The sequence below is a fragment of the Molossus molossus genome, unplaced genomic scaffold (genome assembly GCF_014108415.1).
Source record: "Molossus molossus isolate mMolMol1 unplaced genomic scaffold, mMolMol1.p scaffold_m16_p_16, whole genome shotgun sequence".
NCBI classification, from domain to species: Eukaryota; Metazoa; Chordata; class Mammalia; order Chiroptera; family Molossidae; genus Molossus; species Molossus molossus.
The window spans coordinates 39,954,307-39,976,224 of NW_023425351.1; the positions used below are offsets into that span (position 1 = coordinate 39,954,307).

The window sequence follows — 21,918 nt, forward strand, 5'->3', positions numbered from 1 at the left end:
TTTCTCCCCTTTGTCCTCTTCGACCTCCCCTGACTGCACTTGCCCTCTGGCAATCACCATACTGTTCATACTGTTGTCTGTGTCTATGTTTTTTTTGTTGTTGTTGTTGTTCAGATAGTGGGGGAGAGGGGGAGAGAGAGAGAAATATCGATGTGAAAGGGACACATCGAGTGGTCGCCACCCACACAACCCAACCAGGGCCGGGGACAAACTGCAACCAAGGTACGTGCCCTTAGTAGGAACCGAACCCGGGTCTCTCTGGACCACAGGCCGATGCTCTAACTGCTTAGCCAAACCGGCCAGGGCTGTTTTTTTTTTTCTTTGCTTCATCATTTTACCTTTTTCATCAAGCCCCCCAACTTCCCACCCCTCTGACAGCTGTCAGTCTGTTCTCTATGAGTCTGTTTCTATTTTGTTTGTTAGTATATTTTGTTCATTAGATTCTGCATTTGAGTGAAATATATTTGTCCTCTCTGACTGGCTTATTTATTTATTTTGAAAATGAATTCTCATTGTGAAAGTATTACAGATGTCCCTCCTTTTTTTCCCTCCGTTGACACTCTCGTCCCTGCTCCCGCCCCCCTCCTTGCCTTCACCGCACCACTGTCTGTGTCCATTGGTTAAGCATATATGCATATAAGTCTTTGGTTTATCTCTTCCCATCTGTCCACCCTGCTTCCCTCTGAGGTTTGTCAGTCTGTTCCTTACTTCCATGTCTCTGAATATATTTTGTTTGTCAGCTTATTCCACAAATAAGTGAGATCATGTGATACTGTCTTTCTCTGATGGGCTTATTTCACTTAGCATAATACTCTCCAGGTCCTTCCAGACTGTCTCAAAGGGTAAGAGATCTTTCTTTCTTACAGCTGCATAGTATTCCATCGTGTATATGTAGCATAGCTCTTGTATCCACTCATCTACTAGTAAACACTTGAGCTGTTTCCAGATCTTAGCTATTGTAAATAGTGCTACTATAAACACAGGGTTACATATATTCTTCTTGATTGGTGTTTTAGGGTTCTTAGGATATATCCCTAGAAGTGGAATCACTGGGTCAAATGGAAGTTCTATTTTTAATTTTTTGAAGAAACATCATATTTTTTTCCATAGTGACTGCACCAGCCTGTATTCCCACCAGCAGTGTACCAAAGTCCCCTTTTCTCCACATCCTCACCAGCATTTGAAATTTTTTGATTTGTTGATGGTAGCTATTTTGGCAAGTATGAGATGATACCTCATAGTTGTTTTAATTTGCATCTCTTTAATGATTAGTGCCATTGAGCATTTTTTCACATGTTTCTTGGCCATTTGTATGTCTTCTTTGGAGAAGTGTCTATTCAGGTCCTCTGCCCATTTTTTAATTGGATTGTCTTCCTTTTTTTGAGCGGTATGAGTATTTTTTATATATTGGAAATTAACCCCTTATCTGATGTATCATTGGCAAATATGTTCTCCCATAAGTGGGTTCCCTTTTCATTTTGATGCTGGCTTCTTTGGCTGTGCAAACGCTTTTAAATTTGATGTAGTCTTCAAAATACATCTAGGTGATGTATCAGTGAAAATTCTACTACATGTGCCCTGGCCAGTTTGCTAAGTGGTTAGAGCTTCGGCCCAAGGACCAATATGTCTTTTATCATATAGTTCCTGTTTTGGTGATTCCTCCTTTTCTTTCATTTGGGAGTTGTTTCTTTGTCTCACCATTTTAGCAGTCTAGTAGTTCAGGAACAGGTGAGGTGTACTGTGACATGTAGACAGGTTGGTGTGTATCAGATAAGACTGCTATGCCTCCCAGTCTTGGAGGGGTGGCCTTCTTGTGGGCCCAGTGGAGTAGTCTCCTTGATCTTCTGAGCTGGGTGCTCTAGGAATGACCCTTGTGTGGGTTATGTGGACTCTCCTGTTGAATTTGGGTCTTGATTGCTGTTATCCACTTGTGGGTGGGCTCAGTCCTCAGTGTTGTTGACTGTGAGTCTCAACCCTGACCCTGTTGACCCTGTTGTGCCAAATGTTATATAGGTGCTGACAGAACAAAATAAGGCAAATCCAGACCAGACCAAAAAGAACCCTCAAACATATCAGCAACAACAATGATATAAGCAACAGCCTCGACAAAAAGATCAAAAGACAAACAAATAAATGGAAAATACACACACACACACACACACACACACACACACAATGAAAGCAAAGAAGGCAGAGACCAGAGATAGGGTAAGTATAACAAATAAAATAATGAATGAAATAATAATAATTTTAGAAGGTAATAATGCTAAATACAATAAAATAGAAAAGTATAAAAAATGGAAAAAGAAAAGAAGAAAACAAATTGAATTAAAAATAAAAATTTAAAAAACACACCAAAAAAAACCACAACAACAATAAAAAAATTACCTTAGATCTCCCTGAATTTTGCTCTGAGGTTGTCGGATCTGCCCCTTGGTGTGTGAGTCCATGTCCTCTTGGGCAGTTCTCTGGTGCAGCCACCATGAATTGCTTTCCCTGCCTGGCCCTGGGCCTCCTGGCTGAAGCCCTGCAGTGGTTGGGGCTTTCCTATCCTAGAGGCTGAATCTGCTTCAGGTTCACTCCTTGAACGTACTTGTTCTGGGCTGCTTTCCCTTTCCCCACAGCACTGGGCTCTGTGGGGTATCAGGTCTGCTCAAGATGGTTTAAACAGATTTGCAATGGGGGTGGTGCCTGTAACGCATAGGAGGAGCAGGCAGTGGCTTCCTCTCCCTCCCATGACTCAGCTCTTCATTGGTTGCTGGCGACCCCAAGCAGGGGAGGGTAGAAAGAAAAAGGAGAAAACAAACAAAAATACCACCCTGCCTGGCTCTCTAATAATTCAGCATGGCTGGCTCTCACTGGGTGGGACTTCTGCCCAGGCTCCCACCTGGCCAGATGTCTGAAACCCCAGTGCCACCAGGCCTAGCTACTGGGGTTCTGGTTTCCAGCCCTGAGCTGCTCCACGGGTGGAGGAAGGGATGCCTCATCTTAGCCCAAAGTGTGAAGGATCACCCCTCTGTCCCCCTGGCACTCTGACCAGCCCTTGTCGAAGTTCTTTCAGAGAATAATCAGCCCCGCAGATTCACTGCTGGGTGATCCGCACAGACCCCTCCGCAGGTCCAGAGTTCTGCTTTGTGGGCCCTCCTACCAACCACAATCAGCACCAGCTTCCCTGGTTGGAGCTGTAATCAGCACTCGCTTTTAGCCTGGGATAGTGCTGTCTGAGTACCCCGATGGGCCGAATCACGTCTGATTCCCACTCTCTGACGCTACCTGGGCTCCTCTTCCCTTCTCTGTTGTTCTTCTTTGGGGATCCCTTTGTGGGGCTGAGTCCCCCTTTCCCCACTCACAGGGGCAGGACCTGCACTGCACACCTTCCCTCCACCTTTCCAGCCACGCTGCACAGTTGCACAAGTTGGCTCACCCACTCCAGGTCATCTCCTGTCCCCTCTCCATGATCCCCGCTAGCAGTATTTCCAATAAGCTATTTTCAGGTGGTTTTTCAAGTCGAATGTTCTACAGTTAGCCTGAAGTCCAGCCCTGTGCTTGGAGCAAGCAGATGGAATTTCCTTAAGCTTCAGCCATCTTGCCTGACAGGCTTATTTCTCTTAGCATAATATTCTCCAGGTCCATTCATGCTGTCACAAATGGTATGATTTCCTTCTCTTTTACAGCTGAGTCGTATGCCATTATGTAAATGTACTACAGCTTTTTTAATTCACTCATATAATGCTTCCACATCTTGGCTATTGTAAATAAAACTGCAGTGAATATAGGGGTGCACATATTCTTTCAAATGTGTGTTTTGGGTTTCTTCGAATATATTCCCAGAAGTGGAATCACTGGGTCATAAGGCAGTTCCATTTTTAATTTTTAAAGAAAACTCCATAGTGTTTTTCCACACTGGCTACACCAATCTGCATTCCCACCAACAGTGCAAAAAGGTTCCCTTTTCTCCACATCCTCAAACACTTGTCATTTGTGGAATTATTGATGACAGCCACTCTGACAGGTGTTAGGTGATACCTTATTGTGGTTTTAATTTGCATTTCACTGATAATTAGTGATGTCAAGCATCTTTTCATATGTCTATTGGCCATCTGTATGTCCTCTTTGGAGAAGTGTTTATTCCAGTTCTTTGCCCAGTTTTAAATTGAAATCTTAAGTTTGTTTTGTTTTGTTTTGTTTTGTTTTTATCATGAGTTGTTTGAGTTTTTACAAATTTTGAAAATTAACCTCTCATCAGATATATTACTGACAAATATGTTCTCCTAGTCAGTGAGTTGATGGTTTCCTTTGCTGTGCAAAAGCTTTTCAGTTTGATGTAGTCCCATTTGTTTAATTTTTCTTTTGTTTCTCCTTTTCTAAAACTATATTTCAAAAGAAATATTGCAATAAGAAACTCCCGAGAAATGCCTATATTTTCTTCCAGGATTTTTATGGTTTCATGACTTATATTTAAGTCTTCTATCCATTTTGAGTTTATTCTTGTGTATAGTGTAAGGAGGTGGTATAATTTCATTTTTTTCATATATCTGTCCAAAATTCTCAACATTGTTTGTTGAATATACTCACTTTACCCCATTGTATGTTCTTGCCTCCTTTGTCAAATATTAATTGACTATAAAGGTGTGGGATTATTTCTGGGTTTTCTATTTTGTTTTATTGACCTATATGCCTGTTGTTATGTTCTGTTTTGATTACTATGGCCTTGTAGTATAGTTTGACATTAGGCAGTGATGCCTCCAACTTTGTTCTTTCTGAAGATTGTTGAGGTTATTTGGGGTCTTTTTTGGTTTCATGTAAACTTTTGGAATATTTGTTCTAGTTATGTGAGATATGCCTTTGGTATTTTTATAGAAATTGCATTGAATCTATAGTTTTCTTTGGGTAATATGAACATTTTCATGATGCTAGCTCTTCTTATCCATGAACACGGTATATGCTTCCACTTTTTTGTACTTTCCTCAGTTTCTTTCTTTAGTATTCTATAGGTTTCCAAGTACAAGTCTTTTGCCTCCTTGGTTAAATTTATTTCTAGATATTATATATGTGTGTGTGTGTATATATATATATATATTCTTTATTGATTTTAGAGAGAGATGAAGTGAGAGGGAGAGAGAGATAGAAATATTCATGAGAGACAATATCAATTGGCCACTTCCTGCATGCCGTCCACTAGGGATCAGGCCCACAACCTGGGCATGTGTCCTGACCGGGAATCGAACAAGCAATTTCTTGGTGCATGGGTTGACGCTCAACCATTGAGCCACAATGGCCAGACTATCATATTTTTGATGTTTTATTGTTGTTAATCCTCACCAGATATTTTTTCCAGTGATTTTTATTTTTAGAGAGAGTAGAAGGGAGAGAGGGAGGTAGAGAGAGAAAATCATTGATGTGAGAGAGACACATCAGTTGGTTGCCCCAAACGTGCCCCAACCAGGGCCAGGGATCAAACCTGCAACCCAGGTACATGCCCTTGACTGGGAATCAAACCTGCAACCCTTCAGTGTGTGGATTGACACTCTAACCACTGAGCCACACCTGCCAGGGCAGATATGTGTTGTTCTAAGCTAAGTGTGTGGTGATATGTTACAGCAGCAAAGCTAATACACCTTCTATTATTCCATGATATTCTCCTAACACAAATATTTGCTTAATTTAGCCACAGTCCATTTCTGTTGCTTATTACCAACTGAATGTCACCCACCTTCAGCCCTCACCCCAGTATTGGTTGGGTCCATTCCACCATGTTCCCACATCATCTCCTGCTTTCCACAAAGAAGACCTGCTCACCCCAAATTGTGACTCTACTTACTGAGCTATTTCCCTCCAGACTACAAACTCGATGAGGGCAAGGACTGAATGTGACTCATCTTTGGACCCCAGCACCTAGTACAATGAATAAATAAATATTAGTTAAATGAAGAAATTAAAACCTTTTACACAAACATGCGCAACAAAGTAGAAATGCCTTAAGAAATAAAGAACTTGTGAATAGCTGGAGAAACATAGTAGGCTCCTTTTCTTTGGACAATGGAAATTTTAAATAGTATCTAAAAGAGAAATTCTGTTCTAAGACAGGATTTGAACAAGCTGACTTTTATGTGAACATAAAATACAAAGCATACAATGTTAGCTAAATCTCTTGGACAGAATTGAAAGCAGAGCAAATGTAATCAATTTATGATATTATTAAAACCTAAGGGGAAATGAAATGTCTGTTTTAGTAATGCCAGGTGTGTCTGTGTTTCTCACACTTTAGTGTTAGTGTAAGACACTCCAGTGGCTGGTTGAAAAATCCTGATGGTCTGCTAAACCTGGCTTTATCCAGGCTGGTGTGGAACACACATTTGAGACACTTGGGTTTCAGAGATCTCTTTCCCCTGCATGACAACAAACAAGTGTTGGAAAGGATGTGGAGAAAAGGGAACCCTCTTGTACTGTTGGTGGGAATGCAGACTGGGGCAGCCACTGTGGAAAGTAGTGTGGAATTTCCTCAAAAAATTAAAAATGGGACTGCTGTCTGGCTGGTATGGTTCAGTCGTTGAGCACTGACCCATGCACCAAGAGGTCGCCAGTTCGATTTCTGGTCAGAACACATGCCCAGGTTGTGGGCCCAATCCCCAGTGGGAGGCATGCAGGAGGCGGCCAATCACTGTTCTCTCTCATCAATGTTTGTCTCTCCCTCTCACTTTCTCTCTCAAAAATCAATAAAGGAAATAAAATAAAATAAAATAAAAATGGAAATACCTTACAACCCAGTGATTCCTCTTATGGGATTTATCTGAAAAACCCGAAACACTAATTCAAAAGACTGTATGTACCTCTATATTTATTGCAGCACTGTTTACAATAGCCAAGATCTGGAAACAGCCCAAGTGTCCATCAGTAGATGAGTGGATAAAAAAGCTGTGGTACACTTACATAATGGAACACTACTCTGCTGTAAAAAGGGAGAAAAATTTTATTATTTGCAACAGCATGGATGGACCAGAAAAATACTATGCTAAGTGAAATAAGCCAGTCAGAGAAAGACAAGTACCATATGATTTCATTCATATGTGGAATTCAATGAACAAATGAACTACCAAGCAAAATAGAGACAAACTCATGGATAGGGAGCAGGCAGACAGCTTGGGTGCAGTGGTTGGGACGGTGCAGGGATTGAGCAAAAAAGAGAGAAAGAACTCATGGACATGGACAACAGTATGATGATTGTGGGAGTTGAGGGGGCTTGATGGAGGTGGTAGAGGGCATAGAGGGAATAAAAGGTGATGAAAAATTAAATTACTTTTTTTAAAAAAAGAGGTCTCTCATCATCACATGACAGGGAGTTTTTAAAAGGGTTTTCTCCCTTTCCCACCAACCATGTTCCCTGTCTAAATTCTTTAAGCCTTGAACTCTGTCCTATAAAAATGCAAATGTACAAATACACAAGGATTTTCACTGCAGCTTTGTTTGATATAGTATTCCATCGGAAGCAACCCAAATGTCAATCAACAGGAAAGTGGTTGAATAAATTATGTGACATCCATAATCTGGAAGGTTACACTTTTCTTTAAAAAAATGAGAGCGTTTTATACATACCACTTACTTTAAAATCATAGTTCACTGCTTTGCTTAAAGCCCTACCGGGCTTCCAGTTGTATTCATGTTAAATTCAAACTCCTCCCCTTGTCTGAAATGCCCCCCACTAGGTGGCTGTGCCTGCCTTTCTGACCCCATGGTTTGCACTCTCCCCTCTTCTGTTCAGATTCAACAGGATGGCCTAGATCGCTCCCCGCTCATTGCCACCACATGGCCTTTGCACTTGCTGTTCTCTCTGCCAGGAGTAATCTTTCCTGGACCAGTATTTTTCAGCCTTAGTTACGCATGAAATCCATCTGCATCCCAGGCTGCATCCCAAACCAGTCAATTCTGGAGTGGTTCCTAAGCATCAGGTTGTTTTGGTCTGGGTTGCCTGCGTGTTTTTAAGCTTCTCAGGTGATTTTCTGCAGAGCACAGCTTGAGAACCAGGTTGGTTTCCCTTGGTGGCTCCTCTTGAACATTTAGGGTATAATTAAATGTCACCTCCTCAGAAAAAGTATGATTACGTGATTTTTAAAACTAAACATTTTGTTTAACTGAAAGTTAAAAAGAAAAATATAAGCAAAAGATGAGTGCAAAGTGGAATTGTAAATGTAAAGATGGTAAGTATGTGATGGCGTGTATTGGAAAGACAGAATGGCAATTCCAAGGAGGACAACATTTAAATTTCAGTTTGCTCGCCCAGCTGGTGTGGCTCAGTGGTTGGCCCATGCACCAACTGGTGGCCAGTTCAATTCCTCATCAGGGCATATGCTCAGGTTGTGAGCCCAATCCCGAGTGGGGGGCATGCAGGAGGCAGCCAATCAATGTTCTCTCTGATTGATGTTTCTATCTCTCTCCCTCTCCCTTCTTTTCTCTCTAAAATCAATAAAAATAATTTTTAAAAAATTTCAGTTTGCTCACCTACTAACTGTGATGTTATACCAGTTACCTAATATCTCTGAGCCTCTATGAAAAGTAGATAATTGTACCTGCCTTAGAGAGTTTATTTTTAAAGAATAAATGAGACCACGAATGGCATGTAATAAACACTAGGTAAATAGCATCAGCTATTGTTAATTAACAAATGACTGATTAAAGTAGTAAGTGCTTAATAAATTCAAAGACAATAGAAATGGCAAGTGTTTGGGGATCAGAGAAGTTTCTCTAAGTAACCAGAACTTGGGCAAGCGGAGAGAATAATGAAGGTTGTGAGTGGCATCCCAGGAGATGGGGAGTGGGATGGATAAACGTTAGAGGCAACATTTTTCAGAATGTGCTTGGGGAAGAGGGAGTTCAACAGGAGGAAAGAGCTTGCCCAGACAGCCAGTACAGCAGTACGTCGGGATGGGCGAGCCTTCTGTTTTCTGTCACACAGCATCTTTTTGGCACTGGCATTTCCCTGCATTAAATTGTGCAGAAGAGTAAGTTTCTGATTGGAAGCAGATCCCATCAGGCAAAGAGGAGGGGATAGGAGATGAGCTTTGGAAGGCCATTCTCTTCGACAGGAACTTGTGTGGTCTGTTGGAGGCTGACTCTGGGCCATGAGTTGGCCAACCCCAAAGAAGCAAATGTGTCAGGTTTCCTGGGGACAGACAACAAACCAATACCTAGTGGCAGCACTTGGTGCTCCCATTGGGAAAACCTTGTGTGGAGTCCAGCTCTCTCTGTGTGACTCAGGGTCTTGGTAGGACCCAGTTGGGCAACTGACAAATGTCCAGTGAGGGGACTACTTATAAAGGGCTGGCAGGATTAAGGGGGGGCAACAGGGATGAGCATGGGGAGGGAGAGAGCTGTAGGAATCCTATAGGGGATGAGTGACAGAAGAGTGACCTTCTGCAGAGGAACACAGCCAACTGCAACCTATGGCCCAGCAGTGGGTGGGCTGGGGAATAAATCCCACCATCTTTCTCTTCTTGTCTGCCCTCTCTTGAAGATGACTTCCTGTTGGTCAAGTCCATGCTAGAAGCCAGAGGGCAAAGTTATTTATATGCAGTTCACACAGGTCAGCCCCCAGGGGTGCAGAGCAGAGTGAAGAAGTGTAGAGTAGATCCTGAATACTCAAAACTGTGAAAAATCTTACACAGAAGGGGCTGATTTCCAGCCTGCATCCCCCTTAAAAGATTCCCCTTAGTGGGTCCCCTTCACACCTCCCTCACTATCCCCCACCCCCACCCCTGCACATGTCATTGATCATACAGCCTTGCTAAATGAACCTTCTGTTATCTCTAAAATATAGTCTGGCCCTGGCCGGGTGGCTCAATTGGTTGGAGCATCATCATGGACACCAACACTTTGCAGGTTCGATTCCCGGTCAGGACATATACCTAAGTTGAGGGTTCAGTCCCAGTTGGGGCACGTATGGGAAGGCAACTGATTCATTTCGCTCTCACATTGATGTTTCTCTCTCTCCCTTTCTCTCTCTCTAAAATCAATAAAAACATATCCTTAGGTGAGGATTAAAGTAAAATAAAATTTTTTTAAAATATATATATTCTGCTCACATCATATACCTAAATTCCATAGGGATTAAACATTTATGGTTTTACTCCTTGTAACTAAAAGTACTAAATGAAAACCTTGCTGGATATTTATATAACCTTGGAGTAAAGGGAGGACTTCCCAAAGCATAACCTTAAATGCAAAACCACTAAAAAGAGGACTGATTGTACTATATATAAAAAAAGGAAACCTCCATTTGACAAGAACCACCATGAACAAAGTTGAAAAGTTACCAAAAAATAACCCAAACAAATTTCAAACAATGAAATAAGAACTCATCATTTTAGCAAATTTAAGTAAAAGAAGTACTGTCTAAATATATAAAGGTCTCAAACAAATAGATAAGAACTGGCCCAAATTTGGGGAGAGGGGCACTAAGAAGAAAACTAAACAAATAAAAAAGCTGTGAAAATAAAAATAGATGCATAGGCAAAGGACATGAACAGGATTGGTTAAGGAGGGAAAACAACTTGATAACAGCATATGAAAAAAAGTTTACTCAATCTAAGAAATGCAAATTTAAACAAGAAACTCTCCAACTAAATTCACAAAGATTATCCTTTTTTAAAATAAGAATAGTTCATTGATTTTTAGAGAGAGAGAGAGACATTGGTGGAGTGCAACATTGATAGGCTGCCCTCCTGCATGTCCCCTACTGGGGACTGAGCCTGCAACCCAGGCATGTGCACTTGATCAGGAATTGAACTGGCAGCCTCTTGGTGCATGGAAAGATGCCCAACCATCTGAGTCACACCAGCATGGCCACAAAGATTATTCTAAGTGAGAGCATTCAATGCAGGCAGGGATGCAGAGAAAAGGGCCCTCAATAATTGTTTAGAAGAGTATAAAATATTACAAAATTTTGAAAAGCAAATTGGCAGTTCAGTATTGAAAAACTAAAATTCACTCCCCTTAACCCAACTTGAAAATTCTAGGAATTTTCACTTCCCAGAATCTATCCAAACACTTTCCTGCAAAGTCCAAACATCTTAATATGGCATATCCCTTTTCCAAGTTTCATCTCCCACATCTCCCAGATAACATTTGCCACTCGATCAATGCAAACTGCCTGTTCTTCCGCATGCCTGCACTTCCATGCCTCTGAGCATCTCCTGTTCATTTTCCTCTTAAAGTCCTTCACAGCCTTCTTGGTTTGACGGGCTTTGTTTACTCTTATAGAATCAGCTAAGTTGTCAGAGGGTCTTCTCTGATCACCCTCCAGGGTGAGTTATTTTCCTTTCTCCATGTTTTCATAACACCGAGTGCTTATTTTTTACAGATAATTTACACATTTATGTATCTATTATGTATATATGTATTTACATATCTGTATCCACCATTTTGATTTCTCTCTTGGTGGTTTTCAACTAGAAGCAGTTTTGTCCCCCAGAAAACATTTGGCAATGTGTGGAGACATTTTTGGTTGTCACAACATAGGGGAAAACTAGAGATGCTGCTAAGCATCCTGTAATATACAGGAAAGCACCCATAACAAAGAATTATCCAGCCTCAAATGTCCATAGTGCCAATGTTGAGAAACCCTGTCTTACATCCAGCTTCTGCCTAGCATGGCACATAAAGGGCATGTGCCTCCCCCACCAAAAACATGAAAAAGGGTAAAGGAATATTTTTAAGCCCTATTTCTTATTCCACAGAATGAGTGTGATATCTATGCTAGAAATATGCCAAAAACATTAAGTGATAACGTATGAGCAGAGCCTGGTACAGAGGTGATACCCCATCAATATTTATTCATCCTAGCAATAAAGCGCATAAATTAAATCACAGACCCAGAAAGTTTTGGTGTTGAATCTTAGACTTTGTAGTCAAAACCTTTCATTTTATAGCTGAGGAACACCAATCATAAAGGCTAATGATTTGCCTAGATCATTGGTATCACATTTTGGTTTCCAGTTTAGTAAGTAGCAAACCACACTTTAAATGCATGCATGCATTAAGAAAGGAATTATAAACTCTTTTATAATACAATTATTTTGAGGGGTTTGACTTGTAAGTATAATTTTCATATATATGTATAAATTTTTTTTAAAGATAGATAGAATACTGTCCTGGCCGGTGTTGCTCTATGGTTAGAGCATTAGCCCTCATGCCAAAGTGTCACAGGTTTGATTCCCAGCCAACGGCATGTACCTGGATTGCAGGTTCGGTTGGGGTACCTACGGGAAGCAACCAATTGATGTGTCTCTCTCATATCAATGTTTCTCTCTCTCTCTCTCTCTCACTCCCCCTCCCTCCCTCCCTCCCTTCCACTCTAAAAAAAATCAATGGAAAAATATTCTCGGGTGAGGATTAACAAAATAGAATACTAATAGAGCAATGATTTAGTTGAATAATGTTACCAGAAGTTTCACAGGGATTTATTTTTAAATTGCTTTCTGGCATTTATGCAAAAATAGGCAAATGTATTAAAATACAAAGTTAAACAAATAACATTCTTTCAATTTTAGGATATAGTTAGAATCCAGAATAACTTAAATAGTTTGTCTTAATACATAATACCTAAACCCCTCAAATATTAACAGGCTTTCTGGAATCTATGCTGAAAATTAACTACCTTGCAATGAAAGATTCAGTTCATCTTCCCTGCCAATTGCTAATACATACAATAAAATTTCTTAACAAAATATAATTCAGAGGCACCATCCAACCTGACATCTCAAATTCTAATGTTATGGCTTTTAATATGAACACCAGTTTAACCAGAATGTAAACAAATTATGGCAAATAAATTAAAACATTTAGATTTTAACATCTATAGACTTTATTAGGTGTTCCTTATACAGTCATCTGGTATGTTTAAAGAGTGAGCAATCATATAAAAGGAAATATGGTCATAACTGATTGAAGTAATAAAATCCTGAAACTAAATAACATCTCATAATTCATTGCACAGCATATATTAGATTTCATTACATCAGTATATAGCTTAGTAGTAAATTCTCCTGATGGCCATAAACCTCTAAGGTGTTGTCATCCTGAAAAAGGAAGGGGAGGGAGTTGGTGAGGGTACAGAATGGATAAATCTTCAACATTGTGGTGTGGTGTACCGTTAAGTTGTAAAGTTGTAGTGCATCACCACCTAGTGGCAGAATTTAGTACCTTATTCTAATAAAGGGACATTTTCCCTGTATTTTCTAATAATTTCTCATTCACCCTTTAACTGTATTTATATCTGATACTGTAGTTCCTAAAATGTCACCCAAATGGGTAAACCCACTTGCACTTCAGTCACCAGGCTTTCAAGTATTTGATTAGTATAGTTTCTATGTTTACCTAGGTCTTAAATTCTAAATTCTTTGGTTATTTTCAAAGCCGTATAGGTCTATGTTAACACCATCCTGTTTATGAATACAGGATTATTATGGCTACAGTAACTTTAGGCTTTGGCCCAGTTTTTATCACTGAAACTTTTAGCAAGTCAGAATAAATAGTGCTTACCATCTGCCAGTAAATAATTCTAAGTGCTTGACATATAATGTAGTCAATTTTCAAAACAACCGAGTAAAGTAGTTCTATCATTAGCCCCATTTCGGAGCGGAGAAAACTGAGGCACAGAGAAGTTAAACCATACTATTAGTTACCCAATATGCGAATGAATTCAGATCTGGACAGTCTTAATATATTTCGCTTTTTGAAAATATACATGCCAAATATACACACATACTTTAGTTTTAGGAATTTTAACTATGACACAAAACTTGATTTTCACTATCATTCTGTTCTTAGAGGGAAGACCCTACCGTACACAGCAGGGGCCTGTGGAACACTGAGCACGCTGCAGGCTCCAGTTCCTTCCCCACTGCTGTGCTTCCATACTCTGGCTTCCACCAAAGAAGCCATTTTAGAATTTAGGGGTGGGAATGATGACATCATTGAATGGTTTTCATTTATATTTTTTTAAATTACCCTATAACCTTAAAACTTTTTTTTTTTATCTTCACCTGAGGACATTTTTCCCATTTTTTGCTCACATAGAGTGGGAGGGAGAGAGGAAGAGAGAGAAACATCGACGTGAAGGGACACATCGAGTGGCTGCCACCCGTACGACCAACCAGGGCCGGGGACAAACTGAAACTGAGGTACATGCCCTCAGCGGGAACTGAACCCGGGTCTCTCTAGACTGCAGGCCGACACTAACTGCTGAGCCAAACTGGCCAGGGCTAACCTTAAAACTCTTAACTATTATTAGTATCCAACCCTTACAATATACTTTCTAACTTCATTTCCAAAGTAGAAAGGTCACTGGGATATAGGGAGAAAATATAATTTGTCTTTGTATTTTTGCCTATTTTTCTAATGTCTATTTTTTGTTTTCTAATACAAAGGTGTGTATATATATATATAACTTATACAGACCTGTCCTGGGGCTGTTATTTTTTTAATCCTCACCTAAGGACATTTTTCCATTTATCCTCAGAGAGAGTGGGAGGGGGGAAGAGAGAGAGAAACATCAATGTGAGAGACACATTGATTGGTTGCATCCCGCACAACCCAACCAGGGCCACGGACCAAACCACAACTGAGGTTCATGCCCTTGACCAGAATCGAACCTGAGAGTCTTTGGTCCGAGGGTTGGCATTGTAACTGCTGAGCCAAACCGGCCAGGGCACATATACATAATTTTAAAAGACAGATGCAAACTCAGTTATATTTTGAGAGCAGTGGTTGAAGAGGGCACAACAGTGGTTGAAGTGGTTTCAATCCTGGCACACCAGGGGGTGGATCCACTCTGCTTTCATTCAGTAAATTTTTGTTTTCTCTATTGATTTGAGAGAAAGATGGGGAGAGATAGAAACATCGATGGTAGAGAACTTTGATTGGCTGCCTCCTGCATGTCCCTCACTGGGGATCGGGCCCACAACCTGGGCATGTGCCCTGACTGGGGATCAAACTGGGACCTCAGTCCATGGGATGACGCTCAAACCATTGAGCCACACCAGCTGTGCCATTTAGTAACTTTTAAAGTCTGAGAGCCAGTCCTGTTGGCTTCAGGTAAGTTGAAGTGACTGGCATTTGTTTACTGCTCCATGCCATTCCTGCAAGTTAGGCACTACCGGGGCTACTAAGAATCTTGCTAATCTACAAAGGCAATATCATACCTCAGTAAATCAAGAAGTTATCCAACCAGTGAAGGAAACTGATTAAAATGGCTTCTTAGCCCCAGCCAGATGGCTAAGTTGGTTGGAGTGTCATCTTGTGCACCAAATAGGTTGCGGGTTCGATTCCCAGTCAGGGCACATACCTAGGTTTTGGGTTCAATCCCGGGTTGGGGTGCAAATGGGAAGCAACTGATCAATGTTTCTCTCTTTCAAATCAATAAACACATCCTCAGGTGAGGAATAAAAAAATTTTTTGTAATGGCTTCTCTAAGTTTCAGGAGGCAATTAAACATTAATTGAAAAATACCTTGTAAGTTTGGAATTTCACAGATAAGTAAATTTAGCAGTTATTAAAAATAAAGTTTAGAATTAAAAAAATCCAATGAAAGTTATAATAGACATTTATTTAAAGTAATATATTTGAAACCCAGATGGTTCTAAATTGTACATTTCAGGTTTAACCAACATAATTAAAATACTGAGGACAGATGCATCCAGATTTTGATTACATGATTACTTCTTTGCCCATTCTTCTCTTTCTTTTCTTTCCTGAATAACCTCTTTCAGATACGGTTCAAGGTAGAATTTATCCTAAAGAATGAATAAAAGAAAAACATCATAGGCTACCATCACAAACTGGTTCACCCCACTCAAAAGGTTTTAACAAAAGGAAAGTCATAAAAATTAATTTTCAACTTAAGAAAAAAATGTTCTCAGACTAACAACTGTCAGCTTTTCTAAAATACAAAACCCAGAAAGATATTGTAATCAGTTGCTTTGATAGGTTTTGAGAGGAAAGTCTGACAGAAAAGAAATAGAAATGAAAGTCTATAAGCTTTTGCCTAGTTTCAATGTACTTTGAAGGGCAAGGGTTTGCTTCACAGAGTCCTTCCTGGGAGCCAGAGAGCCACTCAATAGGCTGATCACATGAACAGCACTTTTTCATCTGAGCAGGAAGCAGAGAATGGAGAAAAACAGCCTGGGAGGCAAAGACCTGGATCTCTATTAGAGATTTGCTTAGTGATTTTGGAACAGTCACTTCACGTTTACATCTCAATGTGTTTGGCTTTAAAATGAAGATAACATTTGCTCTATTAACCTCACCATACTGTAAGGATATTTATTTTTCACAATATTAAGAACTCTAATGTGCTATAAAAATGAATATTTCTGTGTTAGAAATATTCAGTCCTTAGTGGCCAATATTGTCAGATACATAGAAGCCGTTCTACCTCCTCATATTTTGTCCACTGCTCTTTAGGCAAGATTTGCTGCCTCATGGACAGGTCCAGGGCTCTCTTAATACGAAACACTCTGTCGTTATACAGGTTCTCAGGAAGCCTTCTTATGGCTTCTTGTACATCGTTATCCACATGTATTGTATCGTCTCGCATTAATCCTATGGAAACAAGAGAGACTGAATATGTATCTCAAAAATCAGAATATTTTAAAAAATTAGTAAAATATCTTAATGGTTTATAACTTAAGACTTGGGTGAAATATCAGAAGTTAGGTATGATGAAGCTCAATGTATTTCATACACAATAATGGGTTATTTAATGGATTATTTCTAAAATGGTACTGCAGAAACAATATATGAGCCTTTTAAAATTTAATGTTACAAAATTCTCATTTATCTAAAACAAATTTAAAATATTTAAAATGTCTACTTTGTTTTTAAACACATTAAATTTGAATACTCTCTACTTTTAAAGTTCATAGAACTTAAATTTTAAATGCTAGAGGAGCATATAAAAAAATGTCCAGCTACCATATTTGAAGAACATAAATTATTTCAACCTCAAACATTTGAGACACTTCTATCCCTTTCTCTTCTCAAAATAAAAAAAAATAGATGTGATTTAACATACCAATAAAATATGACCTAATTTATATCTTCTAATGTACACAAGCACAATTAGTTACTGGTTTGGACCATAATTATTTTTGCAAAAGTACTCTCAGAAAAAAAAAGAAAATGAAAGAGGAAAGCACAGATACTCACCCAGTTTATTAAACCCTGCAGCATTGTAATACCATTTTCGAATACCCTCCAGCCACCGGCTTGATGCTGCAACTGATATTGTCACACTGTTAGTTGCTACAACTTACTGTCTGATACGTTAACACTGATAAGCAAGCAAGCACTATTCTGACAGTTACCCTGTCAGAGAATGCAAATATAGGAAGAAATTTTATTTTAAAAGTGTATACTCTATATACTGTAGGTAAAAATTGCTTACTTTATAAGCAAAAGAGATTGCAAGTAAAAAAAAAAAAATTGGGCAAGTCATGGGAAAAAAGGGTAAACTCAAATACCAATGTACAAAAGATTTATGAGTACAATTATTGCCACTCTAGCCTCTCCAAGTCAAACATGCCATCCCCTTCTATCCCCCTGCAAATATCAGAATTAAAGGGGTAGGATATGGGAAAGGAACTCAGAACTTCTCTGTTATTTGTAATTTCAGAAACAGATTACAGGTAATAAATGTAAGCTTTGCTTTTAAGGGGAGTTGGGTTGTATGAAAAGAAGGTGAGATTTCAGGATAGGGTGGCAGGTCTAAATGACCCTCAATCTCCAAAATTTTTATTCTACATTACTTTTTTATTAGTTGGCTACCCTCTTTAAAACTATATGCGCCCTGGCCAGTTTGGTTCAGCGGTTGAGCCTGCAAACCAGAGAGCCCCAGGTTCGGTTCCCGCTGGGGCACGTACCACAAAACACACACACACACAACTATATATATTTCTGGAAGGATTTTGATACCATTACTTGGTCATTTAATATTAAAAAGCAGCTAACTTTTGCCAAGGAAATGCATCTTTGGAAAGGATGAGGAGAAACAGGTAATGTTAAAACTCCTTGGGGAATACAGTCCTCCCTCACCACTTCACACTTCGACTTTGGGGGCTTCACTCTATCGCGGTTTTTTCAAATATATTCATTAAAAAGTTGATAGAGACAGTGAAAATGATAACAGCGTGCGCTTGGCTGTCTGAGTCAATTATACACTCCTGTATTATGATTAAAATTAAAATTACTGTACGTATGGACTGTAGGCCTATGTATTCGAGCACCCCAGGAATCCTTCAACGCCAGGTGCAACCGCTAGAGTCTGGAACCGATTAACCGCGATAAACGAGGGACGACTACAACCCCGTAGTTGCAAAGGGTAAGATGATAGTGCCTGATGTTTAGGGGAGAAATGTGGGACAGGAGAGGAGATAGAGCAAATTTTTAATTTCTTCCAAAATTTCCTCTAGAGCTAGCCCCTTACCAAGGAAGGAAAGCAAACTCCTTTTCCTTCAACCCCTCCTCACCCCTACTCCTTAGTACATAGCAGAGTACAATGCTTTGGTAAAATTCCTTAGAAGTTAAGCACCACGGATAACATTGCTTCTAGCAAAACAAGTACCAAAGAGCCAACAGTCTACAAACATAGTTGTAGAAAATCAATTATTCGTAAGTATATTAACCAGTGGTGAGAATGATTAATATTCATTGAACACTTATTGTGTGCTAACATTGTCCTATTTGCTTTACCCAGATCAACTCGGTTTATTTACAGCAGGCATGTCCCTGCAAACGAGGAATAGTCTATAGAAGAAACCCCATCCAAGATCAAAGCCAGTTGGTGATAGGACTTAGGGCAGGTATATCTAGTTCCAAACACTAGAGCGCCTTCAGTATTTGTAAAGTTAAATTAAATAATGCATTCGCAAGTGTCTCCCCCACCCCCCAATAGCTCAACGACGCTTAGGTTAATTAATTTTTCTGGCAATTTAATGTTTCCTAATAGCCTGACAATTGCTGAGGGCAGGGTGAAAGGGACTACTATTTCTTTTTAACAGATACGTCAATTTATACCGTCAGAGGGCAGAGATTAGCAACAACAACAACAAAAAGGTAAAATTCTATTTGCTGTTCACGTTGTTTTAAATATTCCGGTAATTTCCGTATTCTATTCAATAATAAAGATGTTTGTTCTAGTGCCTCCAATAAATACAAATGTCTTCAAATTTACTGACCAAGCTGACGTTCTCGATTAGGTCAACTTGAAGCTTCTCTGCAACCTTTGCTCAGCTACCTCTAAGTCCCGGTTGGAGAAGCGCGAGGGGCGGGACGCTGTCTCCAGCCCTAGTTGCTCCGGCCTCTTTGCCCCCGTTACCACGGTCAAGGGCAAACGAACAGCCCTCGCCGCGCTGGCATTGAGTTCCTCATGCTAATTCACATGACGGCACTTGTCACAAAAGGCACTGAGCTCGTCTTGGCTGAAAGTCATCCAGTTATCTCCCTGTGCCCTTGACCTCTTCTTAGGCCGGCGGAAGGAACGCCGGGCACAGGCCAGGAGCCACCGCGGGCACCTTCCCCAAGTGCAGGTCCGCATCCCAACCCCCTAGGCAAGCCTGGCCGGGGGTCAGCAAGGGGGCAGGCGCAAGGCGGCCTTCAGGCTGGACCGGAGCCGCCCCTTCCCTTATGCCGTAAAACTGGCCATTTAGAGCAGAGAAAGAGAAGAAAGTTGCTGTGAGAATAAAAGGTTGAGAACAGCGATAGGGCATCAATCACCTACCAGCAGGCCGGCCCGCCATTTTGACCCGACGCTGAAGCGTTGCCTACTGGGTAAGTCCAAGAGGGCGCGCTGGGTCCGGCGCGCAGGCGCCTCAGCAATTGTCGCAAGGCCAGGGAGGACGCCCGCGCAGGCGCCGTTCTGGTGGCGACGCTCGGCCCTGTCAAGCGTGACTTTCACGGAGGAGGCCGGGCGTTGTACGCGCCGGGTTCCGGAAGCGTTCCAGGTGACGTGATGGGGAAAACCCTTGGAAAGGAATTAGGGCACCGGGGCTATATCCTGGGCCCTTTAGAGACGAGCTATGAGACTCTGGGCAATATTAATTGCGCCCTTGTGTCAAGCAGCGCGCTAGGCGTGTTATGGGCATATTTTCATTTAATTCTAATTCTTAAGTACTATGATTATCCCCAATGGAGACAGGAAGAAACAGGCTTAGAAAGGTTGGATAAATCGTCCAGGGACACACAGCTGGGAAGAACTCGGATTCATCTTCCAGTATTTCAGAGTTCAGATAAAACTTTGGAACTCCTTAATTCTAGGGCCATATGCTGCACTACTATTCCAGAAGACACTAACCCTCTCTGGCCTTCAGTTTCTCCAGCTGAAGATCTACATTAAACCATTTAGTACGAGGTTAAAGGTTAGTTCAGGGGGTAAAAAAAATAATATTAAATCTAATCTATATAGCAGAACTTGCATGCAATTAAGGTAAAAGCAAGTACAGTTTTAAGGTCTCAGCTCCACCATATTAAATCTAGGGCATAAAAAATCTAGGGCCAGAAAAAAGTTCAGGGAGTTAGTATGGCTGATGCTCCTTCAGTTATGGTGAACTTCTACCATCAACTGTCTCTGTCAGCTGAGGCTGCCGTAACAAAATACCAGACTGGGTAACTTAAGAACAGAAATTTATTTTCTCAGTTCTGGAGGCTACAGACGCGTCAAGGTGAGCACAGGTGAGAGCTCTTTTCCTGTGGCTTGTAGTGAGCTGTCTTCTCAGTGAGTCTTCACATGGCAGGGAGAGAGCAAGCTCTTTTGTGTTTCTTCTCATAAGGGCACTAATCCCATCATGAGGGTCCCAGAGTTATGGCCTCATCTAAACCTGATTATTTCCCCAAAGTCCCATTTCCAAACACCATCACATTGTGGGGTAGAGTTTCAACACATGAACTTTGAGGGGGATACAATTCAGTTCATAGCAACTACCCATTGACACACTTTTGTTTCCTTTGTTCTGAAGTTGAGACCTGGAACAGTAGAATCCATGTCACTGTAAGTTCTAAGTTAGATCTAATGGTCTTAATCCATTTCAGTTCTAAAATTCTGTTGCCTTCTCTCTTATCCTCCTCTGTGCCATTACAATTTCTCACATTAGTCATCCTGCATGCATAACTAAATAAACTCATACCTAAATGATGAATAGTCTGAACAATGTGAAAAAAATGCAATACAGTTGTACATTGGCACATTGCCTTACAAGTACTCAGTAAACTCTTTTCCCTTCCTCCTTACCCCGTAAGTTTCAGTTAGAGAAGGAAGATCTTGTCAAGGGATCAGATACCCAGGACTGTCATAAATAGAGAGCCTGGATGTTTGCTGGTAGTTATTAATGTGGATTCAGAAGTGATTTTTGGTTTTCCTCCTGGCACATGGTAGAATTGTACTTCTCTTTCCCCTTAGAGCTAAGCAAGGCCATGTGGTGCTTTGGTCAAGAAAAATGTGTTTTTGAGAGCAATTTCCATATTCCTTTCCCTTCCATAGACTGGCTATACCCAACATAGTAGAGGCTCCATCAATCTCTATCACTAAAGTTGTAGAGGAGAGCCTTTTTGGTCCCAAGTTGGACATGTATGAGATGCAAATCTTCGATGCTTTTAAATCATTTGAAGTTTTAGGACTATTAAGTACATCACCAGAGCTAGTCTATTCTAGCTATGAATAGGTTGTTAATAAAGGTTAAATGAGGTTCTCAGCCATAGAAAGACCAGGCAGGATGGTGCCATCCTTTGTCTCCCAGCTGTACCTTCTTCCTTGTTTCCTGTCTATTGATCTCATCCATTAGTCAGCTCCATGAAGGCACATATCTGTGCCACACTCACCACCATATTCTAGGAACTCAAATGTATGTTGAGTGAATGAATAAAATATGTAATAAG

At 40.5% G+C, this 21,918-nt stretch overlaps 1 protein-coding gene across 1 annotated transcript; it reads right to left on the reverse strand.

Annotated features, from left to right (window-relative positions):
- Positions 1–15,593: 15,593 nt before the first annotated feature.
- LOC118631617 (cytochrome b-c1 complex subunit 7) lies at positions 15,594–19,869 on the reverse strand. Its single transcript, XM_036264111.1, has 4 exons — positions 19,769–19,869; positions 17,200–17,271; positions 16,427–16,593; positions 15,594–15,785 (listed from the first exon to the last, which is right to left on the reverse strand). The coding sequence occupies exons 1-4, from the start codon at positions 19,785–19,787 to the stop codon at positions 15,708–15,710; spliced, it is 336 nt and encodes a 111-aa protein (XP_036120004.1). The 5' UTR covers positions 19,788–19,869; the 3' UTR covers positions 15,594–15,707.
- Positions 19,870–21,918: the final 2,049 nt, after the last annotated feature.

Bases quoted from the DNA above. Each gene is read 5' to 3' on its own strand.
- LOC118631617 (XM_036264111.1), bottom strand. The intron at 16,594-17,199 runs GTGAGTATCTGT...TTGTTTCCATAG, and splicing joins TGCAGGGTTTAATAAACTGG to GATTAATGCGAGACGATACA. The intron at 15,786-16,426 runs GTAGAACGGCTT...TTCATTCTTTAG, and splicing joins AGTGGACAAAATATGAGGAG to GATAAATTCTACCTTGAACC.